The 24,157-nt window shown below is 42.3% G+C and overlaps 1 protein-coding gene across 4 annotated transcripts in view; it reads right to left on the reverse strand.

Annotated features, from left to right (window-relative positions):
* Positions 1 to 24,157, reverse strand: part of FOXP1 (forkhead box P1) — a 389,382-nt gene that overhangs the window by 159,937 nt on the left and 205,288 nt on the right. For all 4 annotated transcript variants that reach the window (XM_082322181.1, XM_082322180.1, XM_082322178.1 and 1 more), the window contains one exon: positions 6,680 to 6,861. In XM_082322181.1, the coding sequence (XP_082178307.1) occupies positions 6,680 to 6,850 (171 nt within the window). In that variant the 5' untranslated portion in view covers positions 6,851 to 6,861. The remainder of the gene's footprint in view (positions 1 to 6,679; positions 6,862 to 24,157) is intronic.

Genomic DNA, 24,157 nt, shown 5'->3' on the forward strand with positions numbered 1-24,157 from the left:
ATTAAAAGCCATAAATGAGGAACAGTTCCATGTGAGTTAAAGACTGCTTTACACCTTCATAGGCACACTACCATTCTAAGTTTGCTATATCCCAGGTTTGGTCGCACCGCTTATTAGATAACCCATAAAGTATGAAGATGAATGGAGGAGCAATAGTCTCTAATAATTTGAATAACATCAATCATTTGAAATAGACTTTTAATTTATATCTGATGCCTACTGAACGTCATTCGCAGCGTACACACATGCTGGATAATAGCTTTAAAGCATTCCTTTGCTGAGTTTCCCTAAACAGGGCTCCTGAATGTGTAACTTCATTGCTTATGAGTAAGCATAAGCAAATACAAGGGGAGAGTGCACACCTACGAAAACAGCTGGGAACAAACATACCACTGCTGAATTTTCACATGAGATGCAAGGCTAAAAAACAAACCAGCAAACATATTTCAGAAGTTACATCTCTTCAAAGAGCCCACATAAACCTAAATGATTACTGCATCATCTTAATTTACCAGGAGAAGTAAAAGCAGCTATTGTAAGGAAAAAAAAAAAACCCAAACCAAACCAAAACAGAAATAGACATCCATAGCCTAAAGAGGACTTCTGGATTTGGATGTGCACATAATCCAGGTGATTACATGCCTAATGACCCAGCTTCTGCATGTACATGCTTGTATCCGCACACACAACTGCAGAGTTCTGGGTGCCAATGTCAAGGTGCTTTGAGGACTTCAGATTTATGCAGTTATTTATGAAAGACCTTAGAAGCAAAATAAAACAAAACCAAAGCAAAGAAAAAAAATAATCTCAGCAAGTGCAACAAAGTGGTAGTTTCCCCTTACCCTTCAACAGTTAGAGAAAATTTAAGGCTTGTTGATGTCAATAAGTAGTTATAACAAAGACATTAGTAACAGTGAGGATAGAGAATGCTGTGTGAATGTTCTCAGCATGGTTCATTGACAAGAGATCTAAAAATTGAATTATTAAGGAAAAAAATCATTGATTCTAAAATTCAGGCAAGGTAGCCAGGCTATGTTAAAACTTATTTAATTTTTCCAGTGCTGCTTCATTCCTAAGCTCTCGGAGCCACAGCTTTTCCATTGAAAAGCAAAAGACATTTTACGCACAATTTTCCCTCTACTAGAAAGAGGTATATTGTGCCCTTCAGTGAACATAAAATTGATATTATCATCTCTTAGTTTATATCTCACTACTTAACCTTCAGATTAAAAGTTATTAGATTTGAATGACTAAAAAGACATCATGTCACCTTCTGCTCAATGTTGGGAGATCAGAGAACTTGGGGGAAAAGTCTGAACGATAAAAACAAAGTTACTAGAAGCATAAAGTTGTTTTCCACATTCTTTGACGAAATAGCACAAGCTTTACAATTGCAGTGATCTTTTCACCATGTTGTAATCATCAATTATCAGTGTACTACAATACAAAATCAGACACAATCCCAATAGCCTGCATGGAGTTTAATATATACTTTCAAATGGCTCTTTCGATAGTAACAGCAGTTTAATAATTAGGCTTTATGTCTATTCGGACAAAATGACTCAACACGGACGCTCCCTCAAAGTCTAACAAACAAATTTGGTCTAACCCAGTTATGTCAATATGAAACAAAGACTTTATCTTGGATCTAGTTTAGCAGTTTTGTTCTGAAGAGATAAGTCCACATCATGATCAATGGGACCATAAAACTCCTGGTGCAGTCTGTAACCTCTCCCCACGGGTTTTCAAAGTAAGATGAAACACACCAAACTATTCAAAAAACAAAACAAACAAACAAAAAAGCACATTACTTTAATTTACACTGTGATATATTCAGAATTCTTTCTAGTCAAGTCTTCTTTCTGATGTGCCCAATGAAAGCAGGCTCTCAACAATACACCAAACCCACCATTTCTTGGACATTTTCCTCGTCTTTGGACATGAACAAAATCTGAAGAAACCACATATTCCCTTTGGAGTTCTCTTCCCTCAATCTAACACTTCACATCTCAACATTTCTAGAAACAACTACTGCCAAAGGGCCCAACTGTGGTACCTTCACAGCGATACTACAAACGCCCCAACTGCAGTCAGTCAGACCGACTGTGAAGAAATCATTGACCTGGGCACAGACACCAGAACCTAGTCCAAATTTCTTATGTCTATCAAACATTCTTTTTACCTCCTACACATGAACAAAACTGTATTTTTCATTTGTATACATTTGGTGGAATAAAAGTGTAAAAAGTACAAAACAGGATGCAATGAAATATATATAATGCCATCTTTTTTTTTTTTTCAAGGAAAAAACCCCTTCTTTCCTTACTTTGGGGACACATGGCAAAACTAGTATTTATCTTTTCAGACAGCTTGCAGTGATGCTTCATAATTACAGTATAGTTCAGCTCAAAGACAAAGTGAAAAAAAGAAACTTCCGTACAATTCTTTATATAAACTTCCTCCTTGTTGCTCCATGTACCAGTTGCATTGATATCGCTATTCCAGTTCGTCATAAACAGTCACCTTGTAACCCTTTTTATCAAGCAATCTATGCACTACCTAAAAGTACACTACACTCCATCAGACAAGCTATAGGTTTACATTATACAAACATTCCGATTCTGCCTGCTCAGCTCAGGTTGTCAATAAATGCGAGCAATTGCAAAACAGCAATGTGTGTTTTTTTCCTTAAGAGAACACTGATAGGAGCCTGCCAGTTCTGCAAAATAAACTCTTTGCAATCTCTACAGCTAATCTGTCAACAAATTACTATTAAAGTCATACCTCCTAAAAGTTCAAAAGCATTCTGGATTAGACAAAAGATGCTGAGTTTTATACTCATGGGGCAGTACTTGAAGTTACAGTATCAAAGAGGATCTTGCTATTGATGTGGAGAGGTTTGTATTTCTGCCACCATGCAACACAGCATTTCGTGTCTTGCTGCTATATATTGGAATTCAACTTTGTATTCATTCTCTTTGTTCAATTTGTATTCTTGTTTCTCTGCTAATAATGCGAAGAACTCTTTAATGAGTAGTCCCGAGGATAAAAATAAAACACAATAAATAATATTTATTTTATAAGCTAAAAGAAAAAAGGAAGAACTGGCTAGGACTGAAGCATCAAACCTTCAATTCGAATAGATGTCAGAAACCACTGAAGCAACTAAAGCTGCGATCATGTACACTAAATGCAGTTTGTCCCCATGACTCTTTATTTATTACTCCTTGGTAGGGAAGAGTCACCCCATCATTACGTACTTTCTGTCCAAGCTTCCCTCGCCCAGCCTGATCTTCAGCTTGTGGGTCACTCCAACACCCATTTTGCACCTCCCAGATGTTTTCCATGATGCCTCAGAGCCAACAGATGTTGCCAGACTCTGCCTGGTACCCTGCTCCCAGGTTTTCTGCCCCGTCCCTTGGTTCTGCCTCTGCGGGCACCCTGGGAGCAAGCTCTTGAGCCCCACTGCCTGACTCCATGCCAAATGCCCCTTCTGATCTCTTTAGGAAGTCCAATGACCCAGGTGACCTTCATGCCTACTCCACGTTTTATAGGCAGGTCACCAAAACCTTGCCCCTTCCACCTCATCCTGACAGTCATTCCCACGAGATGCCAACCACCGGCATCTGTGGAGTCAGCAGCAGCAGGAAGGCAACACCTCCCACCTTCAGCAGGTGCCAAAATACTGAGGGGAAAGGGTTTTCCTTCCCTTTCAGTCTGGTTCTGGGGGTGATTTCTTCCATGTGTATCTCCATTTTTATCCAACTCTTCCACAGATGTACTGTCCCTGAAGAGTCACTTGTATTGCTTTGGCTTTCTTACTTCACGACTACAAATGTAAACATCAGTTGGAGCTATTTGGTTTTATTATACATAGCAGAACTCATCCCCACATTTGTTACTCCCAGCTTAACAGTACATTTTACAAGATTGCTAATGCTAAAATAATTTAGCATCGCATCACTCTTCGTCTCCTTGCATGACAGAATCACCCTAAGATGACATGGGAAGCGTAAAATTTGTCCTACGAGTCCTCCCTGCACTTACTACAAGAGTGCTCACACCATACACTGTTCCTTCAAACATATGAACATCTGTGGTGCTCCATATTTTTCCACGGTAAAATATTTACAAGTTTGTAAACCCATTAAAGCTTCCTAAAAAAAACTGAAGCATTTCTGTTTTCCTCTCTCATACTAACAAAGCTATTAGTCTTTATAAATTCATAAATTTCACAAAAAATGTGAACCAAAATTCACCACAGATGCTTTACACAAGCCATTGTATGTCCAGGTTTCACTGCTCAGCCACCCTCATCACGGGAATATACAACCACAACAGCAAAGCTCAAACTACCCACCGCTGATTTTTTTTTTTTCCCCCCCAGACAAAACAAGTGCCAGGTGGCAAAAAGAAAAGATTTGAATGAAATGCTCTTAAGAAATAGCTGTTTAATTCAGAACTCATTCATTTGTATTGAAGAAGCGTTTTATAGAACGCATTCTGTTAAGTGACCTGAGAGCATATGTTGTATACGGAGAAACATCTAAACATTATGCTCCATGTTGTATGTGTATCTGTAAATGCTTGCATTAGCTGTCTGAAAACAACGGGTTTTTCTTCTTTTCAGCGTTTAAAAATATTTTCCAAACACAAAGATTGATATTTTTATGCTAGCTCTGATTACCCTTTTGTTGTTATCAGGTCTTTTCTTTTTTTTTTAATAACTGTTTTAAACTTTGCAATCAACTTGCTTTCTAAAAGATGAACTCCATGGAGAAGTTAGTCATCAAAACCAATTAACAGCAGAATTCAAACACAGAACATAAAGGTCTTTTAAGAACTTGGAGAAAAGCAAGCTCCCCGACCACGTTTATTGTACTAGCAGAGGATAAATAAACTATAAGCTAAAATCTGAGCTGTGTGAAGGCAATCCCGAGCCTGGCAATCCTGCCCCCCAGCCCCACGCCCTGCTCCCACGGGGGCTGGCAGCACGCGTGTCTGTGCCAGGCACCGTTTGGGGGAGGGCTGGAGGACCCGCGTAGGAACGAATCGGTGCCACTCCTTAATTGACCAAATGGGCGGCTGTTGAATGACACAACCCATTACATGGGAGATTACGACGTTATCTAAGGCGGCATGAGCCCTCTGGATGGCTACGGAGAAGCCTTGGCACAAGGCGCCGGCAGTGAAGGTTAGTAACTGGTGGTAGGAGCGGAGGTGCAGAGGTCTGAGCAATTCTGGTCTACGGTTTGCACGTGTTTGCATGACACACACCCCCCCCCCGTTTCTCTCTGCACAAAGCAGCATTGGAAAATTCCATAGTGCTCCTATGGAAAACACAGCGTAATTAACTCATTTTGCTACGAAGCCTTTTTAAGACGAGACCTTTGTGTTGAACATATTTTACTGTTCCACTCCTCTTCTACTGTCCTATATTAATCAAAGCTGTAACCCCTGTTGTCTTTGCACTGCGAATCAGAATGTGCCCCTGGCGAAGAATGAGGGAAAAGTCAACAGGAATTAAGTTTCAGTGCAACTGTTTACTCAACTGTGGCCTGCAGTTATTGAAATTTTATCCGTGGTTTTGTGTGACTACTGCAGTAATGAATTCAGCATGGCTGTGATTTTCTCACTGATGGTATTCTCACTTCAAGTAAAAACCTGTAGGATGAAAATGATTGAAACAACCAAAGTCTATGCATTTAGTATCATCCATTTTTCTGACTTGTTTAATTATGGCAGCTTTGTGTCTTATGTTGGCAAATGGGGTTCCCTGCTCCTCTGCAAGCCTTCAGTTTGCTTTGTTTTTTGAGTGCAGGTTTTTTCTTCTCCACAACAACCTGCTAAAAAGATCACTGTACACTTAGGGGAGTCTTAACCAGCTGCCAATCGGTTATTTAAAAGGTTTTAAGAATGCTTATTGCATTAGAGAAAGTGCGGGTTAGGCATAAGTGTATTCACCATGGCTCTGCTGCAGCCTTTGTTCCCAAACACGTTAATGATACATGCCCAGCACTTTGGTGTAAAATTTCCTCGAAGGGTTTCAAAATTTTATCAGGGAAAAGAAAAAGACAAAACGTATTACGTGGATAATTTACACTGGTGAACTTGGTCACTTCCCAGAAAATACACTAATTAAAATGCAAAGGCGAAACGCACAATTTGGTTCCGATTCTTCTGAATTGAGGAGTACTGACACAGGATGTATTTATTTATTTATTCTGACATTTTGCTGCAGCAGATACCTCCATAGCCTTTCTCACTAATAGAAAACATTCTGTTGATAGAGGTTGCTAGGTTATATTAAAATTTGTTGCAAAAACAAAACTTAACGTTAGTGTATTTTCCACCCAGTGACATATTTTGGAAACCAGTTATTTGTATACAGTGGTTCACTCAATCACTGCCACCAGACTCAACACATTCAGGCAATGGAAGCAAGCCCTGATCTTTGGGTATTTCCAGGGAATGATTAAAAAAGATCCCTGGAAGAAAAGTCCATCGTTTCCCTTTACATTAACGATTGCAATCCCCTACAGACAAAAATGTACAGAATGTCATAGGCAAGTCCTAAAAGCATCCTCTGACTGGCAAATACGAAGGGGTTGGGGAAGGGGGGGGTAAACGCTTCATGCTTTTCCTGTAAGTAGGAAACTTGCAATATGTCTTACAGTACCTGCTGTTGCTGAAGATGTGCTAAATCTGCAGCCCCAATTTCAACTGAAGGTGTCTCGCCGTTTGATCTCACTTCCCGCAGGCTGCACTCTAGTAAATGGTTGCCACCGCTCGCTCCATTCTGAATGGCTGAACCGTTACTTTTTGTCTCAGTCCCAGATTCTTGCATCATGACTCAAAAACCTGAAATAATTTAGGGGAGGGAAAAAAAAAAAAAGCAGCTGTTAAAACAGTTGCTGTATATAAGGAGACATGCCCTGTTTTAAATCCTGCCAAACCTGTAAACATTTGTCATTTCCCTTCATACGATTTATCTTTCATTAATGGTTCATGCTACTAGTTTATGTTTATTTATCTGTTGGTACAGCTATAATTTTAGTAAGTTAGTTCTGTTCTAAATATAGTATTATTTGCTCAACATCTTTTTTCCCTTAGAGAAAAAAAATATTTTTGAACGAACACACAGAATCCATAATTAAATTTCTCTAGTTACATCTGGATGCTTTCCTTTGAAATGGATGAGTCATTCTTTGCAACATATGATGGACAACATCAAAAACTTGATATACACTATGTAGGGGCAGGTAAGCAAAGCAGAGCATTCACTATTTTGGTTTCCGTTCATGCCATGATATTGCCAAATTACCACTTTTTATTACTCTGAAGCAATTTAGGCTAAGTCTGGGATGTGCTGGACACCAGTTTTCACTTTGGGCAAACTGCTTCAACTGCTCACAGAATTAGTCTCTTTGGCAAATTTCTTGGCTATGGATTTGATCTGGCTTTGGATGCACTACAGCATTACAGTGAAGAGCCTCCTGCGTTACTTGGCTAAACATCATCTTAGCAGCCACAGCTATTCACAGCCGGCCCTCTGGACTCTTGGTGGATGTCTGTCCCTGGGTGCTCAGCAATTGTACCAGTGGGCCACAGGCCCCACAACGAGGATGAGGATGAGTGCCCGCTTGCTTACCCCAGAACTCCGGGGATTCAAAAGTCTTTGGGAACTAACTGTCAGCATTTGTGCACAAGACCCACCCCCACCCCCCCCCAAGCACATATGCCAGTTTTCAGCTGCAAACTGCTACCTTTGAGATATTTTGATGAGTTGTTTTATAGGTATTTCCACCTGCAAGGCCCCAAGTTCCACAAACTAAATGTTATTAACCTGCTCTGCTTCCACCAACTCATCCCTCCCTCCCTTCGTGCTCCTCCTCTCACCCTTCCCCGGGGAAGATGGGGTACGGTAAGCCAAGCTGCGTGCTCTGAGCACGCTGCCTACTCCACGCAAACTCACCGCTTGCACATGTGAGCCAAATGCCTCTCTGCAGGGTAGTTCACCTTGAAAGTAAGATGCTTTATATTTAAGGAAGAACCAGTTTGAATTCAATAACCACCCTGCATCAAAAGGAAGAAGAAAAATCCCTTCCCTTCCACTATATAAGGGCAAATATTACTCAGAAAGGGCAAGAGAAAGCAATGCACTTCAACAGAAAAGTACCAGGGGAAAACCCTTTCCCTGGGAACTCCACACATGCCTAATTCAGAGCCTCCGGCCACCGAAGGCACGGCACCGGCTGGAGACAGAAATTCCTCCTTCCAGCGCTGGCTTCTGGGTGCCTGTGGCCCTAGGTGACATCCAGCATCAGACCCCGTGCACAGAGGTACGCTCCAGCCCAACGCACCAATACCAGACCTCTCATTCATTTGGTAGCTTCAGACGTTCATAATGATGATCCATAGGGCTGATAATCAAAATGACGTAACTGAGAAGCAGCTGACTTAACGAGGGTTTTGTCACCACCACGCTCCAGCGTTAGCACTCCTCGCTGATTCACGTCCGAGGCGGGTGAACCACTCATTAGCCGGACCCCGCTCCAATCACGACGGGATCTGTTCACACTGACGGCCGCCCGAGCACATGGACGGTGCTAGGACAGATTCAAATGTTCCGATTACATTTAAATAAATTTCAGCTGGTCTATGGAAACTTCTTTCAGTCTGTTTTGTGAGATCTTCGAATTATGCAAGGGGACAAAAGGGCTTGGGGGCTCATTATAAAGCTTCTGTCAACTCCCTTGTAAAAGCTCCAGAGATCTAAACTAACCTAGAGCTTTCCCAGCGCCACTAGCAAGTGCTTTTGGGTTTCAACATGATCCTGCCCTGACACAGACTGCGCATGGTGTGTTTTTCATTTTCGGCACTGTAAGGAAAACCCACAGGCACGATAAGGTCTCAATAAGCGTTTACATGTAACACGCAAGGCTGGATTACACACTGGGCAGCAACTGCATGGCACCGGTTGCTTCATAAGAAGAGACAGGAGTGAGAGTCTCCAGACAGCTCACAAGTTACTCAAAGGTATACCATGCAATTTTTATATGCTACACTACTAAAAAGGCCACACCTCTTTTAACCATAGATAAATCAAAAAGAATGAAAGGATGTATGTAATTGTTTTCCGCTTCCATCCAAATTCGGGGTCAAGCCTCAATGGGAGAAAATGGAGCATAACACTAATTTAACTCAGCGGAAGATCTGGACAAGGATGACCACCACGTAAGACTGAGTGAGCAGGTTAAACCCAGAGACTCCTGTCTTTGACTGCTGTGATGCCCGATGGCAAATGGTGGGCAGCACGTCACCGCCACGCAGACCAAACCCGACGCAGGAAGGACATACTAAAGAACGGGTGGGAAGCTGCCTCCAGCAGATACCACAGTGAAAAGAGATGCTAAAACCAACGTGCCCAAGCAGTAAAGAAGTACATTTCATTCTCCAACACTTCTGATGCAACAAATTGACTGGAAGAGAGAACCTGGATAAACTACTAAGGAGGGTCAGAGAAAACACCGACCAAAGCTCTGAGATGCCTCTGACAGCCGCAAGAAGAATGCGCAGCACCGAGGAGCTGATCTATCACTGCCTGATCACGATTTGTTGGCTTGCCCTTCTGAGCGAAATATCTCCAGGACACAGAAAATAATTCACAACCAAACTGGTCAAGGAATTATTTATTGTCTCTAGGATTGCAAAATGCTCCTGGAAAGAAACAACAGTAGAAATTGCTACAATTTTTCTAACCTATAGGACTGAGGAAAAGATGGATTATTTATAGTATTTGGTCACAAAAAGATCATAGTTCTTGAGAACCTTTTCCATGACAAATTTCATGCTCTGTTTTACCTTTCAAAGCACCCCAGCCAGTTATCGCCTGAGCTGCAGAGGGCTGGCCCCGGCCCCTCCACCGGCTGTGCCCACCCTACGGATCGTATCCAGCAGGATCGGCAGCAGCTATCAAGGAAACGGAGCTGGAAACAGAGTTTGCAAAGAGAACATCCAAAGAGTAAAAAGAAAATTGTGATGTTTGGACTTTCAAAAAAATTATTTTAAAAGCAGAAGTGAATATCTTTGAGCAAATTTTGCTTTAAAAACACCCATTCACAGGCAGTCAATTTCGATACACCTTCAGCTGGACACCGATACAAAACAAATCCACTTTGCTAAAATACCTCCAATAGAAAACAGGATTTTCAAGGGAAAAAAAGATAAAACTGTTTATTTCTTCACTATAGTCAAATGTGAGCTGACATAAATAATCACAGTTTGGTTTGATCATTAAGCGTCATGTCATGAAAATCAACCTGCGAGAGCTTTCTGCAAGAATGATTATTATTTGTCTTTTTGAGCACACCTAAATGAGCTGAGGTGATAGTACACTGAGGATGGCTGAGATAATTGTCTCTCCTCAGCACAGAGGAGCGGGCCTTACGGAAGCCTATTAGTGAAGTCTGTCATTCAAAATTGTGAAAGAAAAAAGCAAAGCAAGGTTGACTTTATGCAACATGATTAGGTTCTGTGGGAACTGAACTGAAGCTTCAGGTCTAGTACCACAAACTGGGATTCTGGTCTGAAAACAACCCCAAGTAACCAAAACAGTGCTGAAGAAGCTGTTATGCATAATGATTTATTACAGAAATACCGTACTCCACAAAAACTTCCATACAAGATACCATGTTCTGACTTAAATTTAATGGCAAAAACCATGTCCATCTCACGTGTTCTGCAAAGCAGAATGACTCTCATATCAATTCTGCAAATGTATTTTTACAGCTTAAAATAGACGGGTTCTTACCAGTATAAGGTTTGGTTTTTTTTTTAATAAAAATTCTATGATATTTCATGTTAGGAGGGATAGAGAATGACTCTTAAGATTATTAAAGGTGACAAAAGATGGTTTTCCCCTATGAAGGGACCAAAGCTAAGCTGCAGTATGAACAACAACTTGTAAAATTTTATCCTGAAATCAAGGAGCACATAATAAAAGAACTGTTCTGATACAACTTAACGTCAGCTTGGTTTAAAAATCTCACAACGGTGATCAATTTCTCAAGATTCCCCTCTTAACCTGCACAAAACCTTTTCTAGCTTTGATGCACAGTCAAGTACAAAGCCAAAGCCATACAGTTTGGCCCATCTCCTTGGTGAATATGTTATGTTCAAGGTATTGGGGTAAAATTTCAGTGGACTGGAATCAAAGCAAGGCACTCTGTCAATATGAGGACAACAGCTAACCATCTTCCAGATGACTTGGACAGAAGTAGGGCATGGTCAAAATTGAAAAAACATAGGTCGGATATGAACTTTGGCTGAATCAAAATTATCTTTCTGAGAACTCCAGCGTCAATGTTTTGAACTAAAAAGACAGAAGCTGAAGGAATCCCGATTTTGAAAATGTTCTGTGCTAATCCATTTAAAAAAAAAAAGTCCATAACATCACAAAGACCAGATGCTGCAGACACACGTCTCTCAGCTCCACTGGACTATTTAGATGAGCAAGGTTAAGCATAGAGATTAGTAGGCAGAAGGTGGGCACTGAAGTGTGCAATTTCTGCAATTCTTCTACTAGTATAGTTTCTAAAGACTAAGCAGCATTGTTTAATGTCAGCATGAGGGAGGATTTACTGACTGAAGCACCCGTCAGAATAAGGACCCACTGCAAGTCTGAAAGACTAAGGGACTGATATTCAGATGTATTTAGATGCCTCGCCATACACAGAGGCATCTGGCGAGACATTTTTAAGACTCCTGAATAAGCACCAACCTACATCTTTAAGCATCTCATCACCTTTAAAAAACTATCCCTGGGGTCTTCTGGGCCTTAAAATCTTTGGTTTAATATGCTTCTGGACTCAGCCTGGGCTACACATTCAGAATGTAGCCTGCACGTTTCAAAGTTACTTCCAAAGCTGACGATTTTATTTTGGCTATTAGTACTTGGAGGTGTTTGCAAATATATATATGCGCACATAAAGATCATTCAACATTTCTGTCCCCTGGGAACAGTGCTCGAGCAAAAATGTTGTCATGATACATCCCTTCTTTGTCACATTTGTGAAAGATTTTAAGCTAACAAAAAGTTCAGTCTTTATTCCAGGGCAGTTAATTAAGGTTGACCAAGTCAGGCAGAAGTAAATTAACTTGGCTGATCAATTATTTATATGAAGCAGAATAAATGCCCTTAAAGAACTTGGCCCAGCCATGAAAGGACATGTAAATTAAACACAACACAGATTTATAAAATATATTTCTACTTTTATAGACAGAAGAGTTCATGGTAAAATCAGTTTTAAGTAAGTGATCAAATGACAAGATCTAGTCCTAAATTCTCCAGCAGGCGTACTATCCATACATGCATGGTTTATAAGTAAACGTTTTACCTATTTGTTGCAAGCAGTTCCCCAAAGCAAGCTCAGAACTAACTTTAGAGCACGTCTTTGTACAATTATAAAAAAACCCGAAATGGCGTTTGGAAGCGTTTCATGACAACGCAACACTGCAAAGACAGGATTTTACCTCTTGAAAATGAAGTGTGTTCCAGAGCGTGACTGGCAAGGCAATACACCGAGCACGAGCAAAGCTGCTTCCTACCCCCAGCACAGGTACAAAAGCAACGCAGAAGCAGCCTGGCACTCCCGGCACTGCCCGTTACCAGCAACAAGGACCGGGACAGCTTTCCCAGGAGACCACTGCCCAACTCACAGGTGGACTCTTTTAGTCCTGGTATCTTTGGAGCAAGTGCCTAGCAGGGAAAAGCGCCTTGGGCTCCACATCCCACCACCACTTCTGAATTTTTCTAGGAACGTGCTTTGACAGTCTCCAGCTGGTGCCAGAACACCCATCTCCTCCGGCTGACACCCCGTTCCTAGGTCAGTGAGGCGGCCAGCAGCACCGTCCCACCATCCATGAGTTCAGTAAAAGAAAAGAGGATTCACTAGTGGAAATTAAAAGCCTTGTGTAAGGTAAGGCTTTGATCTACCGTGGGGGAAGGAGTACAGATGTTCAGCTGCTCATTTACTAAATTACACCATGTCACAATTAACTGTGAATCAGCCAGCTTCACATGAGCAGCTCGAGGGCTGCCACCACGCTAAGTACAGAAATAACGCCGGGGAGGGGAGTCCAAACTAGCCAGGTGGACCAGATGACTTCTCTCTGCCTGTGTTTGTGGTTAGCACGACTATTAGAAAGAGCCGTCCCAACATATGGCATGATTTAACTAAATCAGATCACGCTGAACTCACCAGCCTTTCTCAACTTACAAACCCCTCCGCTCTCGTCATTGCAGATGGGTGAACACCCGTCACGCTTTTAGAGTTTTCAGTAGCCGTCATTTATCCTGCTGACAGGGTGTATTTTAGGTATAATTATGTACTAACTAACTATAGATCAACTGTCAGTACATTAGGGTACTTTTTGGATAAAACTTCATGCTTACCCCTTTGAAGGCCACTCGCCTACACACTACTGGTGGTTGCTGAATTGTGCAGGAGTATGAGAAAGGAGAAGGGGATTCAAAGAGCAATTAAGGATGATCTTTAAGAATCAACCGAAATAGTAAGGAATGGAGCGAGTCAGGCTGCTGTCCTGAAAAGTGATGCTGAGTCACGTCTGACAGCGGCGTTTGGAGGAGAGGCAAACCTGAAGCAAGGCAAGGGAGGAACATGTATGGGATGTGTGGAAAGAGGAAACAAAGAGACAGCGACGAGGTGAAATCCTTTGATATTTCCTCAGCTTAAAGAGGTAATTCAATGCATTAAAATGGATCCTTGAAATTTCAAAGGATGAAACTGGCACAACAAAGATTGTCGAGAGTGCTATTTTCTAGGATTAGAACAAAAACGTATTGGGATTTGCTATATGATCTTACATCGCTGAGCAAGACTGTATACTTGCTGTTATGCAAGCACCATCTTCCAATAGCGAATTTTCATAATTATAACAGAAAGGCGTAAATTTTCTAATGCATGGCAGTTCAAAAAGTAATCAAGAGAATGAGCCTGAGGGCTATTTTAATGTATGCAAAGCTAGTGACCCACAGTAAATGGGAGGTAGGCTTCAATGAATGCAAAGTAATGCACACATACTAAAGACCTGGTCTGATGAGGGACGGCTAAAATTAACACCCAATTAATTTCCGAATTGACAAACAAATGAAACCCATAAATCTACTTTCTCATTAATTTTCTTGTGGTATAATTTAAAGCAGTAATATGAGGGCAAAAACTGAGCATTATCCATCATAAATATCAAAAAAGATAGCACTGTAACACCATAAATTATGCATATTACCTGTTGTTAAAAATGATTAATGTATTATCAACTTTATCGTGCACTGTATATGTCTAGACGTATCTAAAATCTGAAATTTCATTTAGTGCTTAGGAAATAAAGGGTCCAGAAGAAATGGGATTATCCGTAGCGCGTCCTCAGCTTTGCCTCCTGACACAGGCACAGCCCTGGCACTCTCCTCGCAGCTGGACTCCTCCCAAGCCTTGGGTCAGTGGAGGTTGAGCGCATCGCAGAGGTGATGTGCAGAGCCTCCCCAGGGAAGGGAAACAAATCACGCGGCTCTCGAAGCATCCGCGTGAGCCGAGCCGATTCGCGGCCCTGGCACCTGGCTCACATGGGGCTGCTCCCCTTCCCTGCCCTCCTGATGCTGGGGAAGAGCTACCTGGTGATGCAGAGCTGTGGGGAGGGAGATAAAAAGGGAAGAAGGAAGGGGAAAACGTGAAGCCGTAGCTAAATTTAATGAGTGAAAAGCCAGTGCTTTCCAAAAGTGCTTGAGCAGATCATCTTGGCCAACAGGAGAAGGACACTGGTTGCCTTACCTCCTCTCCCTTGGGGTCACGCCAGGGAGAAGCTGAACTTCCACCAACCTGAACCTCTACCAGGGGTTTATGTCCACTTGCCACCCTCAAGTCTCCTGAGTAGCAGCTTCACCTACTCCTGCCTAGATGCAGGCTGCCATGACTTTTTATTTATTTAACTGTACACAACAACACAACCTCTTTCACTGTTTGCATGCATGGCTTGCACTGTCTGGGTTACTTCTTTCCAGCAGCAGCGTCTATCGTTAGGGCCACGGGAACCTGAAATCATTTGGAGGCAGCTCAGTGAAAGGCTGCCTGATGGTCTGCAGGAGCTGAAATTTAAGACAGCTGTGGTGAGGAGAAGGAAGGAGAGTCAGAAGCCTAATCCCACTTGTGCCACGCTGACTTATTGTGAAATCATGGTCAAACAACTTAAACTTCTTAGAGAATCAGTCACTGCAGTTACCCCTAAGGGAATCTCTTCTGCTGAGAGTGTTGCTGACCACAAACAGTAACAACAGAGAAGCAGCAAATCCAAGGAAAATTAATTGAAACAGACATTAAAAGGTTGCCATTTGCTCTGCTCAAAAGAGCTAGAGCTGGTCCCCATGAAAAGCTAGCGCACCAAAACATACCAAGCTGTGAAAATAACGTCTCACTCCTTTCCTTGAGGTAAGACCCAAAGCATTAGGCAGAGACAATGGGCAACTCAACTTTCCCCGAACACGCTTTTTGCATCCTCCCTTCATTTTACACATCCACACAGAAGTTACTCCAAGTCTCACCTTGGATAAACAAACCCCCTTTGCAAAGCCAGCTCTATCTCAGTCTATGTCTCTCAGTTTGACAGCTATTAAAATCCATATTCAGCATGAAGCTCATGCCATAGCTGCATAAAAGCTCTAGAGCTGGGCCACTTCCAAGCGACTGGCAAATATGAGGTAATCATTTACATACCATCATCGGCAGAGTGAGGTTCCTTCCTCTCTCTTGGGGAGAGCTGTCTTTCAGCTGTAAGCTTGACAGAAATCATCCTTACCATCACTGGGATCATCGTTTATTTGGAAGGAAAGGAACGGCGGGCAGCAAATAAAACCCAAACCAAACAAGAAACCATACTTCCTTGTATCATACGCCTCCGTGACTGCTACCGTATGGACATGAGCACCATTCGCACTAGAGGAAAAACTCCTCCAGAAGGAGGAACGCTTAACAGCAGCACGGCGAGGCACAGAGCGGCTGCAGAGAGCTGCCTCGGTGCCGGCCCCTCGGCTGGCGTCTCTCGGGAGGGACCCACCTGCTCATCCCGGCCCGGGCGCAGCAGCATGCGGGGCTCCCCGCGGTTTCGTGTAAAACAGGAACAGAAACTGCAGAGCTATTCTCACAGCCCAGGACTTATTTGTTTGTATGCACACTGCTCTGAGCTTGCAACATAAACTCTTGCAGTCTGTCTCACAGAAAAACAGGCAACTATTCAACCAAATAAAAGGCCGAAGTTGCATTTAGTAAATACGTTTAGTTTATGCCAGGCAGCAGCAGCACTGCTACAATAAGATGATATCAAACCTTGCAAGACCAAGTGCTGGCTGTAGATGAATTAGACTCCCACCCTCCGTGCATATCTCCATTAAAGCGTTTCTAAACTCTCTACCAGCCTCCAGAAGTCGAAAACCACCTCAAAGCCAGGTGCAACTTTGCAATACTCCTGCACAATACAATTTTCACTTCACTATTTTCACGTAGTCTAATGCAGCAAAGGTTTGATTCATCGCAGTAACACGAGTCAATTAATGACTGGCTTGTCCACTTACACACTTCAGGTACCTCACGCTTCCCCTCCAGCCCCAGCACTGCTCTAGTAGCCAAAACGAACAATATGTTTGGACCACTGGTGCGAGCTACTGAATACAATATATCACATTTTTATGCATATTTTGTTGCTTGCTTTTCCAAGGGATGAAAAGGACAATTATTTAATTTTATCCTTCAAAAGCTTCTTATAAATGTATATTCAAGATATTTTAACAGATTAATTCACATATAAAGGAACAGACACCACCTTCATAGAAAAAGAGTTAACATTCTTTCTCAAGGTCACTCTAAGAGGGTTTACTCCCTTTGTGTGCGAATTTACTGTTAGTGGTAACAGGTCCTGCCTGGCATTTGAAATCCAATCCCCATTCAGAAACAATAACAAACAATAATTTTGAAAAACAAAGATGGTGTGAGTGAGTTTTTCTTGCTCATTTGCAAAACAACCTAAAAGCAACAACTACCAGGATGGCTCTCTCTAATTAGGACTCTCAGAAACCACAGAGCAAACACCCAGCATACAGAAATTAGCAGATGTAAACGCAGTTTTCCAGTTATAAAAAGAAGAAAAGCAGCTCTGTCATCTCACTCACAGAAGGAGGAGCGACAGAGCATGTTTTTAAATTTGGTATTTTTTCTCCATTCAAACAGCTCTGCTTCTAAAACAGAAACTTTGCTTAGATCTCCTCGGAAATAAAAGTGAAAGCTTTGCCTTTTCTAACTCCATCGAGGGCACATGCATCAATTAAAATCTGACATGAGAAAAGAGGGAAACCAAAAAGCCCCCAACCAAATGCTGACACAGAATGCAAGGCTGTACTTTCGGGGTGATTACCTGGTTCATAGCCCTATATCTTTGTCCTAGACCTTCTAACTCCTTGTTTGCTCCATGCAGGATTTTCTAGCCATCAGCCGTCTACCGCTGTGCTAGTCGTCTTGCAGGAGTGCTCTCTCCCTTCTGAAAAAAGCAAACAACTGGATAGATATCATTACACTAAGGAAATCTCTTGGAAAAACCAAACAACTTGCTAATCTTTCTAGCCCCTTCACCCAAGTTAAAGATAAGCAAAGCAAACCAAAGTGAGTTTCAGCCACATTCCAGGGACAAGCTCCCCTTTTTCTCCTTTATCAAAATCCCAGCATTTAAAGGTTTTTTTCCAGACCTTGCAGGATAAACTGCTGCTCACACCCGCAAACAAAGCAATATTTGTTTAATAACTGATTGCTGCCATGGGTACAGTAAACAAGGGGCCCAGCATTTGTGTTTATGAACAAACACATCATCTTGCAAGAGCAATTTAACATTAACCAGGTGGAATAATCAACAGATTTCATAGGTGACACTCAGGGCAGGACTAATGTAAACAGAGCAGGGAGGAGAAAGGGGCCACTCTTAGGGAATCAAGGTTGAGGCAAATGCATTACAGAGTAAACAGCTGGGAAGAACTCAAGACAAACAAATAGTCATTCTTCTGACATTTCGAGAAGCAGAAAGGTTGTACGTTACATACATCAGCTGCTGACCACCATGAAATCAAACCAGTTGGGGACCAGGCCTTCTTGTTTACACAGTGCCATGTTTGCTTATAAACAACAATTTGCTGTTACCAACCTCGCATTACTCATTGCATAAACGAGCAGATCAAGTGAAATCCTGTTAACTCTTCTGTGGATTGAGGGTTTTTTCCTCCCCTTCAACAACAACAAACAAAAAGCCTTTGCAGTCTTGCTGTGTTACCTCAAGACAACAGGCAGCAAGGGAAAATACATAGCTGTGCATCTGTTCCGATAAAGGGTAAAGAAAGGAGTTGAAAACACTTGAAAGTGTTTTACAAAACAAGATTTACCGGCCAAACCACTGATGTAAAAATCTATTTGCATTTAAAAAAAAAAAAACAACAACAACAAAAAAAAAAAAACAGCAACTGCAAAAGGTGGGATGCAAAATTTTCAGTTCTCTCCTACAACAAACAAGCAAAATGACAGCTTTCTACCCAACTTAAATCTGCCCAGCATGACCATGTGCATGTGCAATTTTATATAAGTGTGAGGCTGAAGCAGCCAGGCATGGTTCAGCCCTCTTCCTCCTCCTTTCTCTCTCCCATCCTCAACCCTCTTGCTCCTGCCACCCGCCGTCATTCTCTGATCCCTGCAGACCTCCCCAGCTCCTTTTCGTTAACCCAAGGGGGGCCAGAAGCCCCTCTGAGGTTGTCTTCTCACAACTTAAACCTGGGGCCCCCAACTGCTCCCCACTCGACGTCCATCTCTTGGCCCCGAGGCACTGTGACATTAGTCCTCAAGGTGCTCAAGACACCAAAGTCCTCTGGGTTTGCCACCTTCCAGAAAGCCTTTCCTTTCCTGTCTCTCATCCCCATAACGCTCAAGAAGTTGCCCATCTCAGTGCTTCTCCAGGGAGGTTTCTGTAACTTCTCTATCCTAAACACGGATTTCGGGAAAGATCTGAAATACAGGGAGAGAAGATGGATGGTCCTATCGGTAGAGGTTAATCCAGGGCTCTGGGTTACATTCCTGCCCTGACACAATCCCTGCGTGTGACCTCCAGAAGTCTCTTCATCCCTCTCCTATGTAAAATAAGCCCTTTAAGATACCGTACTAGTTGGATGGGGGTAGAGGATGTAGTTGTGGTCTATACCACAGGTCTTTTTTCCTCCCAGCTGCACCGTGGCCCCTATCTGGTTCACCGCTACCTTCTGATGAGCACCAGCATCACCACCAAATACTAAGTAAAATCATCCCAGTTTCGAATATATGAAGCATCCAAGGTCACAGCTGGCCCTGGCACTCATCTCCCCTCCCTTGCCATTTCATGTGCAAACAGTGTAGTAGCCAGAAGCCTCCCCCCTCATCATTTTTTCACAAGTTTTAGAATATTTGGTACTTTTCTTCACAGCACAATCCTGGGCATCCATGGCCAGCCAAGAACCTCCATTTTCTTTTTCAGAAAATATTTAGTCTTTTGTTGTAGGTAAAAAAAAAAAAGGGGGGGGGGGGTTCAAAACGACGAAATCAGTACAACCTACTAATAAGAGAGGTATTTAAATAAAACCCAAATGCAGTATTGTTCAGGCAACCTCGCATTTTTTAATACCTCAGGTTGACAGCATAATAGCGGGCAGGATGAAAGGTGCGACTCGAGGACGGGGTTGGCGTCCGCACACCAGGAAAACAGAAGTGCTGCCCCATTTCCTGTGCTTCAGCAGAGTATTTCTGATGTCTGGGGCTGCCGGGGACTTAACTCTGAATTAATGATTACACACAATACCCTCCTTTCTCCCCTCCCTGCAGGACAGCGAGGGCCAGCCTCACCGAATGACTGTGGGCAGGCAGGCATAGGTCATGGGGGATTTAGATATTTCACAGCGGCTTCAAAAATTTAGACACCGCAACCTGAAGGCTTCTGAAAACATCAAGCTTCACATAAAAGTCCTGATATTTCCCTACTCGAGACAACTGCTCTCACCTCAGCCGTGCTGCCTGTTCCACGCTCCTTTTCCAGCACGTAAAATCACAGTTTATTCAGTACAAAGTAACTACGGTATGATAAAAACTATAAGCATATCATTCAAATGCTTTATTGGTCAAATAGATGGATGCTTTTATTAGTCCAACCTTTTTTGTAATGGAGTGCCACTGATGACCCAGTGTTAGCCTCATTCCCTGCTATTAATCACACTTCTAAGAGCTCATTTTGCTTTAAAATCTTAAGAAATTGCTATAATTTAAAGACATGGTGTCTACATAATGGGAAATGCTTCACAGATTGTATCATTCCATATAACACAGAATTTTTATGGCAATGCTGACCACGATACCAAGGTATTACAAAACTTGAATAAAATATTTTATGAAGAAAATCTAAATGTAAACTTACTTTTGCATTTGTGGTTTGCCACATCCATAATGTTTTAATCACAGCCTTTTGGGAGCTGCCATTTTCAACTGCATGTGGCTTACATAGATTAACACTACAAAAACACTCCCTGAACAAATATAAACAGAACAAAACAAAATTAAATGAAAATTGAATAAAATAAAAGGATGGACCATGAGAGAAAAACTGTTCCAGCTATATTTAAACAATGTAACGCAAGGGATTTATCCTTTGCTCTACTGTATTATCCCTTTCTTTTCTGCACAGAGGAAACAGATTATGTTTACTGTGAAAAACTTTTATGACAAAGTGGAAGCATCTCACGAATTTACCTACACCGAGAATTAAATTAATATAATGATGGTCTTAACCCGTATTATTAAAATGTACTTTGCAAAATGTTTTGACAATGTTGACTGTTGCAGGAGGGAAAACACATTTAAGACAATTTCAGCCAAATGCAAAAGCAGAAGCCTTCCATTTTTCAAATGTAAAGTAAAAAGCATCTTTAAACATCTTCTTATGAAAGAAAATGCAGTGCAATTATGTTATATGGCGAACACAAAAGCATGTTCTTTTCCTCAGTTCTCTAACAAGATATTAGTACCTCCTGGCCTTAGGAATACTATGTGTAAATCACATCATATTCAGAGTGTCTGAATTAATTATAATAGGAGCTGGAGAGAAATGTTAACTTTCCAGGTTGTTGCTAAGGATTAGCCCTTGTTTACAATTCTGTATTTATAGAACAAGAAAAATTTGTCAAATGAAGGGCAAAGAGGAATGCAAGAACACAAATTTAGCTTTGATTTCAAAACAAATCAGATCTTGCAACCATTCCCTGAAAAGAAAACCACAGTTTTTAATGTGAAGATGCAAATGAGTCTCAGAATATAAAAATGTTTTATAATTCTGTGCATTCAACACTACTAGATGTTATTTAAAGAATTTATGTTAACATTTCTCATCCTCACACAGCAAGCCCAAGATGCTGCAAACAGCCTCTATTTAAAGTGGATCGCATTTCTGTGGGGCACTGGGTAGCTGAGGAGGCTGAAGCAGAAAGCAGCAGAGGGTTTGGCCCCCAGGCACCAGATTCGTAGGGGTTCATGGACTACTCCGAAGGGGTTCAAGACAGAACGCTAGGAGGAACAAGTCCCTTGCCTTCAACAGGCTTAACATTGCTTCATGGAGGTCTGCATCTCCATCCAGGGAGCAAGTCATGAATCTCAGAACCACTGGAAAAGACACGCTGCCTTCCCCAAATGCAGTGAGCCTGTGATGTGAACAAACCACCTTTTAAGAAGGGCACTCGGAAGCCCAAGAAAGGTCCACCGTGCAAAACATGGTATTTCTGGAGAGCAATGAAAGGATGGGCGGCTCAAGGCTCAAAGTCCATGGGAAGGGTCCCAATGAGCGGCGTGCCAAAGCTCTGCAGGGACTTGCAGGCCTTGGGCACCTTGGCAAAACTGGCCAGGGAAGTTTATACTGCTATCGTCACTATTCTGAGGATAAAGAAAGCACTTCGGCCTCCAGCACTTTCATTTCTTCTCGCAAACAAAGGCACACCCACTACAATTAAGTTGCAAAACCATTTTCATTAGGACTCCTGGTTTTCACACACTTAAAGCCTTCTAAGACCTGCAGTCCCTCTCATGCTCCCATCAGTGTGTGCTTGTGTGTGGAAAACTAAGCAAGGGCTCTTCAGTGGTTTCAGTTTATGGAGAAGCAAATGGAAAAATGCTTCTTCCCTTAAAAAAAAAAGTAACCACCAACTTCTAAGCAGGGTGACTTGCAAAAATGCTGAGCACCCGCAACTGAGAGCATCTAACCCCCCTCAAGAATCAGGCCCATAACACAATAAGACAAATGCACTTAGCTAAGCTTTTGTGGAAACACATACAGTCTCCTTGCCTTGCCCTGTCCAAGGGCTGTGGCTATCAGATTACAGCTAGGACAGCACAATGCAGAAGAGAAGCTGTACATGTACCTATGAACATTGGTGCATAAGCTAATACACACACACACTATGAAAGTACCCAACATACCAGTTTAGCATCAGCCAGAACAGAACAAGTGGGACAGAAGAGGTGCTTTCCTCCCTAGTTTTGTCTTGATGTTTTCTTTCCCAGGAACAGCTCCAGCCTGGGTCCAGAGCAAAGATCCCACCCCACCACATTTCTCTGCAGGAGACGTGTACGTACTGCACACGTTCCTCAACAGCCACATGCTCAACAGTGACACACATGGATCCCAAGCACCCAAAAATACAGTTGGTCCTCATCACACTGGCCCAATAGAGGGGAAAAAAAAAAAAAAAAAAAGTGTGAATTTTTTCCACCTCAAAATTTCATCCTGTGCCTGAGAAAACTCCCTAAAAAAGCTCCGTCGAAACCGATTTGTTTCTACTCACCAAAAAAAGCACATATGCCTACTTTTGAGTCAGGATGCAGGAAGCCAAGCTCTTAATCTCTCTTCTGCATTCACCCATGGCTGAAGAGCAATGCCCATCTCCAAGTCGCCATCAGGGAACGCTGGGAGAGGCAACAGCAGAGAGGAGTAACTGGACACCAAACAAGCCTCTCCAGTTTGCCTTGGCCAACAACAGTAGGCAATCGTGAGCACACCTATGGTTGCCCATACCTTTCCTGTGCACGATGCCAACTCAAGAGCGAGCCTCCCAATAAACAGCACTGTGGCCCCACGACCTCTCCAAAACAAGCTGCTTGGGCCTGGACTGGAAGGGTCCATCACTACCAAGCTCGGCAGAGGTTGCTCCGTGCTTCGGGAAATAGCCTTTCTGGTGCTGAATCCTCAGCAGCACTCGGGGTCGGTTACAACCAGGGATGTGTGTTTAATGTTCAAAATCTGCGCCAAAGAGTATTTGCACATCTCCAGCCACATGCAGGTGCGTGGTCACACAGATGTGCTGGCTCCTGAACACGGTAGAGCATGCGGCTTCCTGCTCCCAGGGCTTGTGAAAGCGAAGGATACGCTCTATTCACACTCTATTCAAGACGAGACTATTCAATGTCAGGATGTGCCGCAAGAGGGTCGTTTGCACCCTAAACTGCATTGTACGATACCACAGTCACAGGCTGTATGATCTCTTCCTTTGGATTAAAACTGTTTGCACAAGTCAAAGAAGAACAAGGAGAGCAACAAAACATACAGTGTATTTTGTTCCTACACTGCAGCCACATTCAACTGCCTCAGCCGAATTCTTAGAGTAAACACAGCTTTAAAAGAAAATAGCTAGAATAAAGAGATTCTGGAAAGTTCTTACTGATTATGCATGCAAGAATTCTGCTTCTGCTTCCTCCCATCATCTGAAAAATAAACCAAACACCCAACTTCCACAACTATCTACAAAAGTGCTATTTTTCTGAGACATGTTACAATACTATCTGAGGTCTGCAAGTTGTAATGAATGCATCTTGTTTTGTAAAATACACAGAGGAGCTCAATTAAATGAACAACTGTAAAGGAAATAGAGCTGATAAAGGAATTAATGCTCCGTGTGCCAGATCATAACATAACATCTAGGATAACAAAACCACGTCAAACACGCAACTGCTGAAGACTTAAAAAAATGAAATAAAAATGTTAAATCCTAAAATAT

Source organism: Platalea leucorodia (assembly GCF_965183815.1).
Source record: "Platalea leucorodia genome assembly, chromosome: 9".
Lineage (NCBI taxonomy): Eukaryota > Metazoa > Chordata > Aves > Pelecaniformes > Threskiornithidae > Platalea > Platalea leucorodia.